This window comes from Rhinoderma darwinii, chromosome 13 (genome assembly GCF_050947455.1).
Source record: "Rhinoderma darwinii isolate aRhiDar2 chromosome 13, aRhiDar2.hap1, whole genome shotgun sequence".
In the NCBI taxonomy this organism is placed as follows: Eukaryota; Metazoa; Chordata; class Amphibia; order Anura; family Rhinodermatidae; genus Rhinoderma; species Rhinoderma darwinii.
Genome location: NC_134699.1, coordinates 13,835,995 through 13,850,607, shown reverse-complemented (window position 1 = coordinate 13,850,607; position 14,613 = coordinate 13,835,995). Strand labels below are relative to the sequence as shown.

At 43.4% G+C, this 14,613-nt stretch overlaps 2 protein-coding genes across 6 annotated transcripts in view; one reads left to right on the top strand and one right to left on the bottom strand.

The window, feature by feature from the left end:
• The window catches only part of PRR29 (proline rich 29), a 191,461-nt gene that overhangs the window by 139,982 nt on the left and 36,866 nt on the right, over window positions 1-14,613 (bottom strand). The window lies entirely within an intron of this gene.
• The window catches only part of LOC142666784 (thyrotropin-releasing hormone receptor-like), a 39,158-nt gene continuing 29,666 nt past the window's right edge, over window positions 5,122-14,613 (top strand). Inside the window, exons 1-2 of the mRNA XM_075846971.1 lie at window positions 5,122-5,299; window positions 6,250-7,136. Coding sequence (XP_075703086.1) covers window positions 6,339-7,136 — 798 coding nt within the window. The 5' untranslated portion in view covers window positions 5,122-5,299; window positions 6,250-6,338. The remainder of the gene's footprint in view (window positions 5,300-6,249; window positions 7,137-14,613) is intronic.

Sequence of the window (14,613 nt, the reverse complement as noted above, 5' to 3'; positions counted from 1 at the left end):
GAAGAGCTTGTTTGAAAGTTTCCCATACAGCTCTCAGTTACCTGTAGTTTGAAGACATTTATCCCATTTGAGAAGACCAGATGTCTTGGACCCAACCTTATTTGCTAGCATCGGTGGTGACTACCACATATAGAGAAGGCTTCCATGGAACCCCTCTGTTTAGGTTGTTTGGAGAAACCCAATATCTGAATTTAGTGACTCCTGTTTGTGATACCACTGGGATAGAATTCGATTCTGTAACTTTGGAGAGTGGAATTCGCTCCACGGGATGGATTGTATACAGGATTTCATTAATCCTAAAATCCGCATCCCCTCTCTTACCGAACAGCTGCTTTTTCCCAAAAAAAGCTTTTCGGATTTTGGGGAGAAAGATTTGACTTCTCGAAGTTTATCTAACCCAAATTTTGTAGTAGGGACAGGACTTGGGTTCAATGGATCCTTAGGAAGGATGGGGTATCTGCCACCTGAAGAAAGTAGTCTAGGAATGGGATGATAATCAAATTTGGATTCCTTAGAAACGCCATTATTTCTGCAATAATCTTGCAATAAAACACCCTGGGGGCTGAGGAAATCCCGAAAGGGAGACAAATAAACTGGTAATGAAGGATGGAGGGACCATCCTGAATTGAAAATCTTAGATATCTCTGATATAATGGGTGGATCGGGATGTGATAAGCATCTTTTAGATCTATCATACTAATTGATGCACCTTGATTTATTAGTGGAGCAGTAGATCGGATAGACTCCATCTCGAACTTTCGATATTTCACCCATTCATTTAATCCTTTCAGGTTGATGATCGCCCTGAAAGATAAGTTCAGGTTTTTTTTTTTTAAATCAAACAGATTTTTGAATAATGGCCGTTTTTTACTTCGTTGTGAGGCACGGGAAATATCGCCTCCATCCGTAGAAGTTTTTCAACATTCCTGATGAGAAACGGTTGAAGATCTTTGGATTGGTATGAAGTTACCTGAAAGCTTTCTGGAGGTAGAGGAGAATTCTATTTTATACCCCTCTTTGTTACTTCGTAACACCCAGGGATTATGGCTGATCTTGGTCCACTCTGTATAAAAGTGTAGGAATCTTCTACTCACACTCCTTATGTCATTGTTTTGTGGGTTGGAATGAAAACATTGACCTCTTCCCCCTTTTGGGTAAATCCAGCGACCGGACTTTCCTTTACCTCTATAGCTCGGTTGTTCACTAAATCTCTGAAACGGAAAAGTATTTCTTGGTTTCTCCCCTGGAAACCCTTTCTTCCTATCAGTTGCATTCTCAAACATATTATCCAAGAGAGGTACAAACAACAAGGATCCCGAAAAGGAGACAGAACACGAATTATTTTTTGATTTAGCGTCCCCCGTCCACGTCTTGAGCCACAACGCTCTTCTAGCGGGATTGGACAGGGCCCCATTCCTGGCAGAAAACCTGACTGACTCGGCTGATGCATCTGCCCAAAAAAACGTTCTCCATTTTAAGTAGAGGAAGATATTCCAGTAGGTCTTCTCTCGAAGTTTTAACCATTAAATGGTTTTCCAATTGATTCAACCATATAAACATTGATCTTGCAACTGAAGTAGCCGTAATGTTGGTTGAGATTAAGGCGGAAGAAGATTCCCAGGTTCTTTTTAGCAGACAGTCTGCCTTGCGGTCCATAGGATCCTTTAGCTGTAAGGAATCTTCAAAAGGGGGCTGTCTTTTTAGCCACTCTTACTACAGGGATGTCTACTTTGGGAATGTCATCACAGGGTTCTGTGTCTTAGCGTCAAAGAGAAGCCTATTTTTAAATTCACGTGAAATAAATAGCCTCTTTTCTGAATCTTCCCAATCTCAAAATATTTTCATGAGGTTTTCATTTAGGAAAAAAAAATCATTTTCTTTCTTTAAGGCCTCTGAATATCTGCTCTTAGATGGAACGGGGTTGATATTCCTGGATACCCATGGTTTGGCTAATTGCTTGTATCAGAGTATCCGACATTTCTGAAGAGAAATAAAACTTCACTTCTTGTGTGGATGAGGATGAAGGTATCTGTTCTTCTCCCTCTTCCAGTTCACCTTGTGATAAATAGAAGCATTCCTGCTCCGAGTCTGATTCTTGAGAACGGGGGCACCACTTTTGATCCACTTCCATCCTAGGTCTTTATGCCTGGGACATCGATTGAGGTGGTGCAAGGGAGGATACTGAGTGTTTCACTTCCTCTCGTATTATAGTCCTCAATTCGGACAAGTTAAGGTTGTTCCTCCTTCAGTAACTTTACTATGCAATCCTGGCATAATTGTTTCTTATGCATATCCTGCGGTTTTTCCCCGCAGGTAGCACATTTTTTAACCTTTTTTAGGTCTGACTGCCTCAGAGAAGGATCTTTTTCCTAAAAATGAGGGGAGGGTGGGAGGTAAAATACCTGTACAAGAGTACATGAGTAGAACCTTATCTCCATAGGAGGGACTCACATGACCCTGGGACACATCTGGAATACCATCAGATCGAGAAGGATCCATATCGCACAGGGAAATAATCCAAAATACGGATAGTCTCCAATCAAGTTTGTAGATAAGTGTTAGGCCTCATGCACATGACCGTAGCAATGTGCACGGCCGTGATTTTCGGGTCGGCCGGGGGCGGAGTGTCACCCGCAAATCGCAGGCCGTACGCATGGCCGCGGCCATTATTTGCTATGAGCCTGAACCGCAGAACACGGCCGTAATAAGACTTGCCCATTCTTTCTGCGGTCCGGGCTCCTGGGCCATGCATGGACTGTGGGAACCACAGTCGTGTGCATGGCCCCATAGGAATGAATGGGGCCGCAATTCTCGCGTGGATCTTCGAGGGAATTGCGGCTGCAAAAGTACGTCCGTGTGCATGTGGGCTTAGCAAGATATTACTAATAAGTTATCAATTTGCTTACCTGTGCGGGTCCCTTTATTAGCAGGGAAGATTTTAATTTTCCCGCTCTCCTCCCAAGATGGCCACGGACCGGAAGTGGCTCGACAACTTCCGGCGTCGCTGCCGCCTATACTGAAAGACATCCACATCAGCCGTCACTTCCGGTTTACGATACTCCGGAAATAGGGGAGAAGACCTGCTATTTGGTCTTCCCCAAAATGGCCATGCCCTCAAGCCATGAAGCCGGAGCTCTGTTGTTGCCATCAAATTTAACCAAACCCCGGACTGCTCTACGATCCAGCTTAGGACCCTGCTTTGTAACTGACATACTCAGGTTAGCAACCGGGGTTGGGTAACTAAGGGACCTCTCCCGTGAGGGGTGTTAGCCTGAGGCAATGTTAATGGGGAAAGGAAAGATAAGCCTGAGTCCCCGATCTCGCCCCTTGTCCTTTTCCAGGTAGCCGAATCTCGCTGCAACTGTACACTCTAGGGACAGGAAGAACCCCGGCAAGTGAGTGGAGGGGCCTTTTTACCTCAGTCTTCCTGCCCCTATAGAGGTCAAGAGGGCAACCTCCTGTAGTGCGGTCATGAGGGATGTACTGAAAAAGTTATGTACACTTTTGCAAACATTTTAATTATTTTTTTTAGATATAGAAGCAGCTTTGCAATTGATTAAAATCTCTTACCATTTTGTGTATACAGCTCCTACGCAAACCTGTGTGTGTTCATGGTTACAGACTGCAAACAAACCCTGTGTAGTCGGATATTATCTAGGATCTATTTACATTTCCACTCTATAAAACGTATGATTTTTTAATCACATCCAGTATACGGACAAATAACCATAACACAATTTGTGATGCCATATTACAGGTTGGGGCAATTACTGGGTCATGTTGACAGGCAATGACGGGTGAAGATGATCCAGTGTCTGTTCCATGCACAGCATATGCTTCCAGTCTGAAATCCCCAGTGGAGAAATAATAGAGCGGATATACAGATATAAATCCAGCATAACTCCGTATGTTCTGCCCCTATAGCGTCATCTCTGTAGTGCAGCATTATCTACACTGGAACGTGAGCTGGCACATCAATGCCCCTCTCACCCTATTATCCAGTCTATCCAGATTCACACATTCTGTATACAGATAAGGGAGATTAAGTGAAAATATATTTATATGTACTCAGCTGTCTATCATTGTAGCAGAGCTCATACTGTTTTTTTTCGGTTATATTATCTATTTTTACATAGGACTGCTGAAAATGGACTGTATTGTCCCAACTCATAGACATCATAATGCATTATCAGTACAGCTCCAAAGAGCTGAAAGACAAATATATCTATCTCTGTAGTATTTATTATTTAACTACCCAGCTATATCATATCTATCTATCACATCTCTCTCATATATCGATCTATGTAATATCTATCTACCTACCCATCTATGTTCTATATATCGAATATCTATTTATCAAACTAATATTTATCTCATATCTACCTATCCATCTTTATCATATGTATTTTTCATATCTATCAATCTATATCATATGTAATATCTAATAGGTTTACACAGGGAGATGTGCTGCAAACAACGATAATATTTCTTGCTGCATAAACAACCAGATCAGCCGATGAACGAGCGTTTGCGTAAAAGGGCCCTTAGTACATTATCTTAGAGAGTTATGCTACACAATGGAATATTCAATGACTATATAATGTGAGGATTTGTAAATATATGGTGTGTCTACAAACACAGCAGAACGGAGTTTGTGATGTGGCCAACTCACAATATATGATCTATGGTTTTACGTAGTACTGCGTACATGTTATGCTGCAAAAGCAATACATCTTAAATGACACATTCATCTCTGCTACATCTGGTATACCAGAACTAGGGTGCTTTATAATGATGGTTTTGTGATGGAAAACACTTTCAAGACCTTCAAATGTATACAAATGACGCAGAGCTGAATTTGTCATTTTACTATTTATTTGACCCATTGGGATAATGCCATAAATTTACATGCAGTCTTATGTAAACCAACAGAAAATGCAATGAGTTGTACCAAATGACAAACTTGGCTCTGCTGCATCTGTAGGCTACTAGGCACTCATACATTGCGGTGGGCTATGTGATCTAGCTTAGTAAATGAGACGTGTGGTATAGTGGAGGCTGTGTATGGTGTATGCAGCGCATTACTCTGCATGTCATTTGTCCCTCCATTCAGAGGTAGGACTGGAGGATAGAGGCGGCTGAGGTTTGGTCGCGGTCTGTGGTGCTGAAACTGTTCTCAGTCACTATAGTCGAGGAGCAGCATCTGCAGACAACACAGACTGAGCATCACCTCCAGCCACATCTTATTTCCAGTGCACAGCTCTCTCCAAGCAAACGGGACAGGAGCCCAAAAGAAATGGTAGAGATATAATATTTTTACGCATAATTTTTTTTTTTTTATGGATGTAGCAGAGTTACATTTGTCATGTAACTGCTTTCATTTGTGACAACTCTCTAGTTCAGATAGAACTGCAGGTAAACCTGCTGCGTTATGTAAAACCTAAGATATATGATATCACCATAAGTTGTGCCAATTGACAAACTCTTATTTCTTGCTTTGGCAAACCCAGCTCTGTTATATCTTAAGATTTGTATGACTTTAGCAGTTACTTTAACAATGTTCATTTCTTATTATTACATTGTGAAGACTTTATTAGGAAGATTGTTCAGTTAAATAAATGACCAACTATGTACAATGAATATATGAAATCCATTTGTGAAGATAGATAGATAGATAGATAGATAGATAGATAGATAATCAAACTTTGACCAATCTTTTCATGTTTAGTAGATCTTATAATTCAACGGATCCACATATATTTAGGATCTGCAAGTCTGAGAGGGAAATTCTGGTTAGAACAAGACTGGTTCATATTCATGGTCCTATGAAAGAAACTAATCACTGTGGGTCTTACTGCTGGGAACCCCCACAATCTGCACTTATTTCCAGGCGGGGAACGGGACAACCGCTGGGTAATTGAATTATAGGAGATCTATTAATATGAATGGGTGCTACGAATATCGGATTTAAAAGGGGGTTAGGAAAGAATACAAACCCTTTAAGACTACATAGGAATCAACTTTTAAAACTTCAAAGCTTATAAGATGAATTTATCATGTGATTTAAATGTTTCCGGAGGTTCTCATAGCAGTCACCACAGCATCACCAGAGTCTGAAATGGCTGATAAGAGAGAACAATAGATTGCAGATAGACTGCAGGTTCAGTGCTCCTATAAAGTAATATATGAACAGTAATCGGACGGTTTGAGCTATACCATGTGTGTAATACAAGAACTGTTTTTGCACAGGGTACTTGGATCTGATTGAGGTTTCCATATCTTATTCACATTTCTTAACCTCAACGCAATCTCCAAGAAGGACCTTCCAAGGTAAAACAATGGATAATTATACGCTAGCCCTAGACGGGATGAATGAAACCAGTATCAACGAAACGCTGAACAATATGCCACAGAATGCCCTAGAAGTCCAGGTGGTTACCATCTTCCTCGTGCTTTTGATCTGTGGAATTGGAATAGCTGGCAATATCATGGTAGTGTTGGTGGTCCTAAGAACCAAACACATGATGACCCCAACTAACTGTTACCTGGTCAGTTTGGCCATTGCTGACCTTATAGTCCTACTTGCCGCGGGTCTTCCCAATATTTCAGAAGTGGTTGCCTCTTGGGTTTACGGCTACGTTGGCTGTCTTGTCATTACCTATCTACAGTATCTTGGCATCAACATCTCGGCCTGTTCCATCACAGCCTTCACCGTGGAGAGGTACATAGCTATCTGCCATTCCATAAAAGCTCAGTTTATCTGCACTGTATCCAGAGCCAAGAAAATCATAGCGTTCGTTTGGCTCTTCACCTCCATGTACTGCGTCATGTGGTTCTTTCTGGTGGACATCACGGAGGTCAAGTTTGCAGATGGGGTTCAAGTCAACTGTGGCTACAGGGTGTCTAGAAACTTGTATACACCCATTTATTTTTTGGACTTTACTATTTTCTATGTTATACCGTTGGTCCTGGCTACAGTTCTTTATGGCTTGATAGCACGGATATTGTTTATGAACCCATTACCTTCTAACCCTCAGGATCTGAGCAGAATGAGTTCCAAACACTATGGGAAGCCCTATAATTCCATTAAGCTTTCATGCAAAGGCAACAAAAATACAGTGAGCTCACGAAAGCAAGTGAGTACAATTTTATTTATTATGTGCATGTTCCAACTTGATAGATAACTTATAATAGGGGTTAAAGAAGTTGTCTGGTCCATGTTCATATACTTTATCAGTTTAATAGATGGGGGTCTCCTGTTTACAACTGCCAATATGGAGAGCGGCTACAAAGAGTATCTCCCACTTTGGAGGACCCAAATTAATTGTGTATTATATGGACAGCGCATTGATTTCAATGGAAGTGGTGTAATACTACATTTCTCCTGAGGTGGCACTGCAGGGAAATTAAACACTTGCTGCTGAGATTACAGATTATCACTGGAGGTCTTAGAAATGGGACTCCCTGTAATAAGATCATGGGTATGGGACATTCTAACAAAAAGGGACTGTTTAAAAGGGACAACGCACTATTACAGGAGTAGTGCAAGAGGTGGCCTCACATGTGGGAACAGGTTGGAGAGGACATCCAGGGTGCAGAGTTCCATAAAGCAGGCATACGCTGAATGTGCAGACCAGGGAGGAGGTGCATCCACCCGTCATATACTATAAAAACCATGATCTGTAGTTTGAGAACTTCTGGAGTGCCTTACCAGCTTGCCTTATTGTATGATTTTATATCGGTAATCCAGATACTTGTAATTCATATGTGACGTTCCCATCCAATTATATCCTTTCATACAGATGTATGACATTACGTGCGTCCCGCCCAGCAGTTTTAATAACGTAGAATAATTATGTGCTCAACAACAACAATAATAATAACAACCGTACTAGCGCAAAACAGAGGAACCAAATATATGTAATAAAATCCAAGCCAGGAGAACAGATTTCATAATATAGCACAGTATTCCTGATCTTTATTCAACAGGAGACAACATCTGCTACAGATCCTGCACGAGAAACAGGTTCATATGATAAGAAAAAAAAATTGTTGTTGCTTTTCAAGTTAATTCATAAATCTGTAACCATATCTTAAAGGGGAGGGGGACGATTGGATGATTATGGAAGATAATGGGCTGATCATTCATTTGGCCAATAGCAATCTCCCCCAACCTCCACATGTTCGGCCGATATCTATCCCCCCCCCCCTGCCCTCGTTCAGCAGACTGCTATCTTCTCCAATCTTCCCCCGTTTGTCAAACAGCTATGTCCCTCAATCTCCACTTGTTCGCCCAACAGCTATCTTCCCCAACCTCCACTCACTCAGCCGACAGCTATCTCCCCTGACCGCTACTCCCTCGGCCGACAGCTATCTCCCCTGACCGCTACTCACTCGGCCGACATCTCCCAGACCTATAATTTGTTACGTCAATAGCTGTGTCCCCCAATCTCCACCCGTTCGTCCAACAGCTATCATTCCCAACCTCCACTCGTTCAGCCAAAAGCTATGTTCCCAAACCTCCACTCACTTGGCTGACCGCTATCTCGCCGACCTCCAGTTGTTCGGCCAACAGCTATCTCCCCCAATCTCCACCGATTCGTCCGACAGCTATGTCCCCCCAATCTCCACTGGTTCGCCCAACAACTGTCCCCCAATCACCACTCGTTCATCCAACAGCTATATTCCCCAATCTCCACTCACGCGTCCGACAGTAATCTCTCCCAACCTCCACTCGTTCAGCCAAAAGCCATCTTCCCCAACCTCCACCTACTTGGCCAACAGCTATCTTCCCCAACTTCCCCTAAGTTGGATGACAGCTATCTCCCCAAACCGCCACTCACTCGGCCGACCGCTATCTCTCCCAACCTCCATTCGTTCGGCCAACAGCGATCTCCCTTGACCTCTACTCACTCAGTCGACTGCTCCCCCAACCGATACTCTTTTGGCTTACAGCTCTCACCCAGTCTCGAATAGTTGGGCTGACAGCCATCTTTCCCAATCTCCACCCATTCAGCCAACAGATAACTTGGGAATGAGCTCCCTCCCCCAACCTCCACTAACTCGGCCTTCAGTTCTTTGCCCTGACCACCAGTCGTTCATCCAACTACTATCCTCTACTTCCACTCGTTCAGACACCATCTCCCCCCGACCTCCATCATTTGGTTGACAACTATCTCCCTGACTACCCCATTTACATGCCAAATCCTCCTTTCCCCTGGAATTTACGGTCGGTAAACAATCGGGATGCCCCCATACATATTAGATAGTCTGTAAATGACGAAGATTTCAGTGGGATTCTCGAACACTACCTTGTGTGTATGGTCTTGGTTTATGGTCTTGATTTAGGTGCTTAAGCTCTTCCACTAATGTCATAGAAACTATAATGAGAAGATAAGTCTTTTGTTGGAGGAGAGATCAACCCCTTCCATCTGGAGATGTATTGGGTCTTCCAGGGCGAAAGACACTCTTTGTAGTAATTTTCCACTTTGGAGTGAATGGAGGTCCTGAACGAGGGGGAGCAGCTAAAGGGCGTGCAGAATTAGCAGTCACCCCCTCTGGTGCTTGAAGAGGCCTATAGGCCACTTTGCCACTCAAAACACCAGTATTATAAATGGCACATAGTAACTGGGGGGCCCCACTCTTTCATTGGGCCCTAGCAGCTTCAAGTTACATCTCTGTCTCTACTAACTCATAATTCTCTAATAGGGATTTAAAAAAATGAGTTTTCTAAACCAGACAAGCCCATTAAGCTTTGCTTGATGCAGATGTAGCAAAGCCGAGTTTGTCATCAAAGCAGTCTAAAAGTGTTATATGACAAATTCAGCTTTACTACATCTGTACGTATATGAATCCTTACCTGAGCATCAGGACATCAGGCCATACTTTTGATTGCCACATTACAAGAACATCTTATAGGAATCCACATCACTATCTACACATATACTGCCAGTATTAGTAGTAAGGATATATACATTTATATGATGGTGATTTGGATCCAGATAACAGGCAGAAATTGTCATGGGGATAACATTTTCTTATTCATTATGGATTGTACGACCTGACGAATATTTAAAGCGTTGACACAACAATCCCATTGGCAGCCATAATTATTACACGGGACTAATCTGAGGTTCTAATTTGTCTGGTAAATTACAATCATAGTAAGATTGGTATAATTTAATCAGCAGCAACGATGTTCTTATTCCCAGAGATTCTACTTTATTTTCTAATTTGCTGTCAAAATTAAAAAGTCACATCTTATTATAGAAAATGTCTTTAAGATAAAGGAGCTTTCAGAATCCAGCAATAATTTGTAAACTGCCCTGGAAAAATCGGGTCTAGACCCAATGAGCGTTCGGGATTCCCACTCAAAACACCAAACAATCATCCCATTCATCTAGACATTATAGGCTCCTGTAATTCCATGTGAAAGGTCCTTATAATCCTAACACCTACTGGTGGATGGGCATCTTATAGATGTCCATGTCTGAAGAACTGGGGACCCTGCCTCATCTTCTACGTACAGCCCTGTGGGGAGTTATACGGAGTGATGGTTGAGCGTGCACACAGCCCACTCCACTCAAATCTATAGGAGATCTGGAAATAGTGGAGTGAGCACGTCTGGCTGATTCCTCTTGCTTGATAGACTTGTAAGGGACAGACAATGTAAATGGTTAGTCAATGCTATATACTACTCCCCACCCCAGCTGTCTATAGGAGAGGTCACCGTAGCTGTCTCTTATGGAGGTACTGTGACTGGCACTGTTATGGAGGCACAGTGGCTGTCTCTTATGGCGATACTTTGGCTAGTATCTTTATGTTGTTGCTCCTCTTGAAATATTGTGTCTCTCTTGTGGATCACTGTGGCTGAAACCGTTATGGAGGTACCGTGCCTGGCACGGTTTTGGGGGCACAGTTGCTGTCTCTTATGTAGGTACAGTGGCTAGCCTCTTTATGGTGCTTCACGTCTTATGAGAGATTGTCTCTCTTATGGAGCTACTGGCGTTGCACCATTATTTAGGCATTGTGGAGGTAATATGGCTGTCTCTTCTAGAGATACTGTGGATGGCACGAGTATGGAGGTATTGTGGTTTGAACCATAATGGAGGTAATATAAATGTCTTACGGGTGGTGCTGTCATGGAGGTACTGTGGGCGGCACCGTCATGGAGGTACTGTGGGCGGCACCGTCATGGAGGTACTGTGGGCGGCACCGTCATGGAGGTACTGTGGGCGGCACCGTCATGGAGGTACTGTGGGCGGCACCGTCATGGAGGTACTGTGGGCGGCACCGTCATGGAGGTACTGTGGGCGGCACCGTCATGGAGGTACTGTGGGCGGCACCGTCATGGAGGTACTGTGGGCGGCACCGTCATGGAGGTACTGTGGGCGGCACCGTCATGGAGGTACTGTGGGCGGCACCGTCATGGAGGTACTGTGGGCGGCACCGTCATGGAGGTACTGTGGGCGGCACCGTCATGGAGGTACTGTGGGCGGCACCGTCATGGAGGTACTGTGGGCGGCACCGTCATGGAGGTACTGTGGGCGGCACCGTCATGGAGGTACTGTGGGCGGCACCGTCATGGAGGTACTGTGGGCGGCACCGTCATGGAGGTACTGTGGGCGGCACCGTCATGGAGGTACTGTGGGCGGCACCGTCATGGAGGTACTGTGGGCGGCACCGTCATGGAGGTACTGTGGGCGGCACCGTCATGGAGGTACTGTGGGCGGCACCGTCATGGAGGTACTGTGGGCGGCACCGTCATGGAGGTACTGTGGGCGGCACCGTCATGGAGGTACTGTGGGCGGCACCGTCATGGAGGTACTGTGGGCGGCACCGTCATGGAGGTACTGTGGGCGGCACCGTCATGGAGGTACTGTGGGCGGCACCGTCATGGAGGTACTGTGGGCGGCACCGTCATGGAGGTACTGTGGGCGGCACCGTCATGGAGGTACTGTGGGCGGCACCGTCATGGAGGTACTGTGGGTAACAGCATTATATGATTGGAAAAATGAATATCAATTTTACCTGTGCCTGTTTCTCACCACCAAAAATTAGGAGCTATGTTATCAGCCTTCCCACAAACAGGCAGCACATCCTCAAAGCTCGTTATGGCTGATAACACAGAATAATAGAACATTTAACTACACAACAAATAATTCTTAATGTTACATTAAATTTGACTGTAGCTACTTCCCAAAACATTTACTTTCAATGTTGTAATGGCGTGTTTATGTCCACTTCATTGCCGACTATCATTCCCTGTTATCAGCCAGTTCAGTCTGTCTGCAGTGCTGTACATTGGAATATCTTGATGATAAATCACATGTGTATTGAAAGATATCCCTTTCCGATGTCTCAGTCTAAGTTCTAAGGAGCTCCTTATGAATGTGAATGTTTTGTAGTTGGTTTTCATTACAAATCTCAGGGGTCGTTAAACCCGGCTTTTCTAGTCTCCTGGTGGGCAAGTCTACATGGTTCTACAGCAATACATGCCCCCCTCCCATATAGCTGCCTAATGAAGCAGAATTGCCAGGACTGTAAATTCACATTAAAAGGGGCTTTTCTGACAGTTTGAGGGGGTTCCATTGTGGGGACAAAAGTGGGGTTAACAAATGACCCATTGCTGTTAAGTAGGCCTACAGATGTAGCAGAGCGGAGTTATTATTTAGCATATGAATGATTGCAGGTAACACTACTGAGTGATTTATCACGACAGACATATTTAGCTCTGCTACACCTAGACAGAAAGCTGGCAATATTTTACACATACACTTTAAATTCCTCCCCGTACCTCATTATCAGTCCACAATTCTTTATGGCAAAAGGTACTATAAAAAGTCAGACGTGTATGAAATTTGATGGATTCTACAAAGATTCTTTCTGCTTTTTTCGGACTCTTTTGAAATATTTAGAAATGTCAGCACTGCAGGGAAGATAGAGAGATCTGTCTGCAATTTTCCATTAGAAAAAACCCCCGAACATCTGACATTTATAAAGTAACTGTAAAGTGCGCCTGCCACCATGAAATAACATTTCTGTCCTCCTATAAAATACATAAGACGTGTATGTCATGCCCGCCACTTAACCCCCACATACTGTGTTCTTCTCACCAACTCCCCTAACATCTGTGAAGTTGAATAAAATGCGCTATGTACAGATGGAGGTCTCTAGAGCTGCCCATAGACATTACATTTTTATAGGATTGTCTAAAGCAGGTGACCCCTTTAAATGACAGGTTTACATCTGAGCAACATTTTATATTTCGACAGTCTACAAAAGAGTTGTCACTTTCTAAATACATTATATTACTGATCCTGAGTTCTAGCTTGTATTGTAGAGCTGCATTCACAATTCTGCTTGTTGTTATAGGAAACCGTCAACAAGCTTGTCATCAAACAAGTCAAAGTTCCTGCAATGCAAGGGGGGGGGGGGGGGGGCGCAGATTACTGTACAGTGCCTGGTTAAAAGAGGACACTTCATAGAAGTGAAATCACCAGTGTAAGCGCTGTACAGACACTGAGCCAGCAAGGAATTCTGGAAGATTTTAGCTGTGAAGCCTACAGAATTGGGAATGCAGCTCCAGGGTATAATACAAGCTCAGTACAGGATAAGTAATGTATGTACACAGTGACTCCACCAGCAGAATAGTGAGTGCAGCTCTGGAGTATAATACAGACTGTTACTCAGGATCAGTACATGATAAGTAATGTATGTACACCGTGACTCCACCAGCAGAATAGTGACTGCAGCTCTGGAGTATAATACAGGATGTAACTCAGGATCAGTGCAGGATAAGTAATGTAATGTATGTACACAGTGACAACTTTTTATGTAGATGATTCTATATATAAACTGTAAAATGGGGCTCATATGGTGGACATACTCCTTTAAGTCTCTTAGCAAACTTCACAAAATAATTCAGTAATGTGAGTGTTAGGCTTCATGAGGGTGAAAATGTTAGTTGGGTAATTAGGTAAATATTTTACTCATTCCTATCTTTATTATATGTCCGGTTTGAAAAAAGCTGGGTGACAATTTATATGGCCGCTCTTGCAGCTCCCATAGAAGCGTTCACCCAGCTTTTCCATGTTTCTGAATGGAATATGAGATACAATAATATGAGATGTATCACTAAGTAACTAAACAGATTTGCCTTTCAGGAGTCTAGGATAGCTGGTTGATATCCCACGTAGGCCTACATCCCAACAGTCACAAAACGGCCACAAATGTAGTACTAGGGCCAATTTGCATAAAATTAGGCATTTATATTCTGCTATAGTGTTGTTGAGGGTGAGGATTAAATTGGCGCATCCTGATACACTTGATAGGCACTTTTCTCTTTACTAATATTTTCACATACAAAAACTGCGCATGACATTGATTAATCTGGCCCATTTTATGACTGCTCTGGGCCACGCCACTTTTCTAGACGCTCTTTAAAACGGTTGAGTGAGGCGTAATAATTGTCTAACACATAAATTTGCTGCACTTCATGTTCGCCAGTTTTTTGCCGCAATTTGCTTTGTAAATCTTCCTTATAGCACGTAACGCCAGCCGCACTTGCAGGTAACAGATACGTCTTCCTCCTCCACCTTTTAGGTCTTTGTT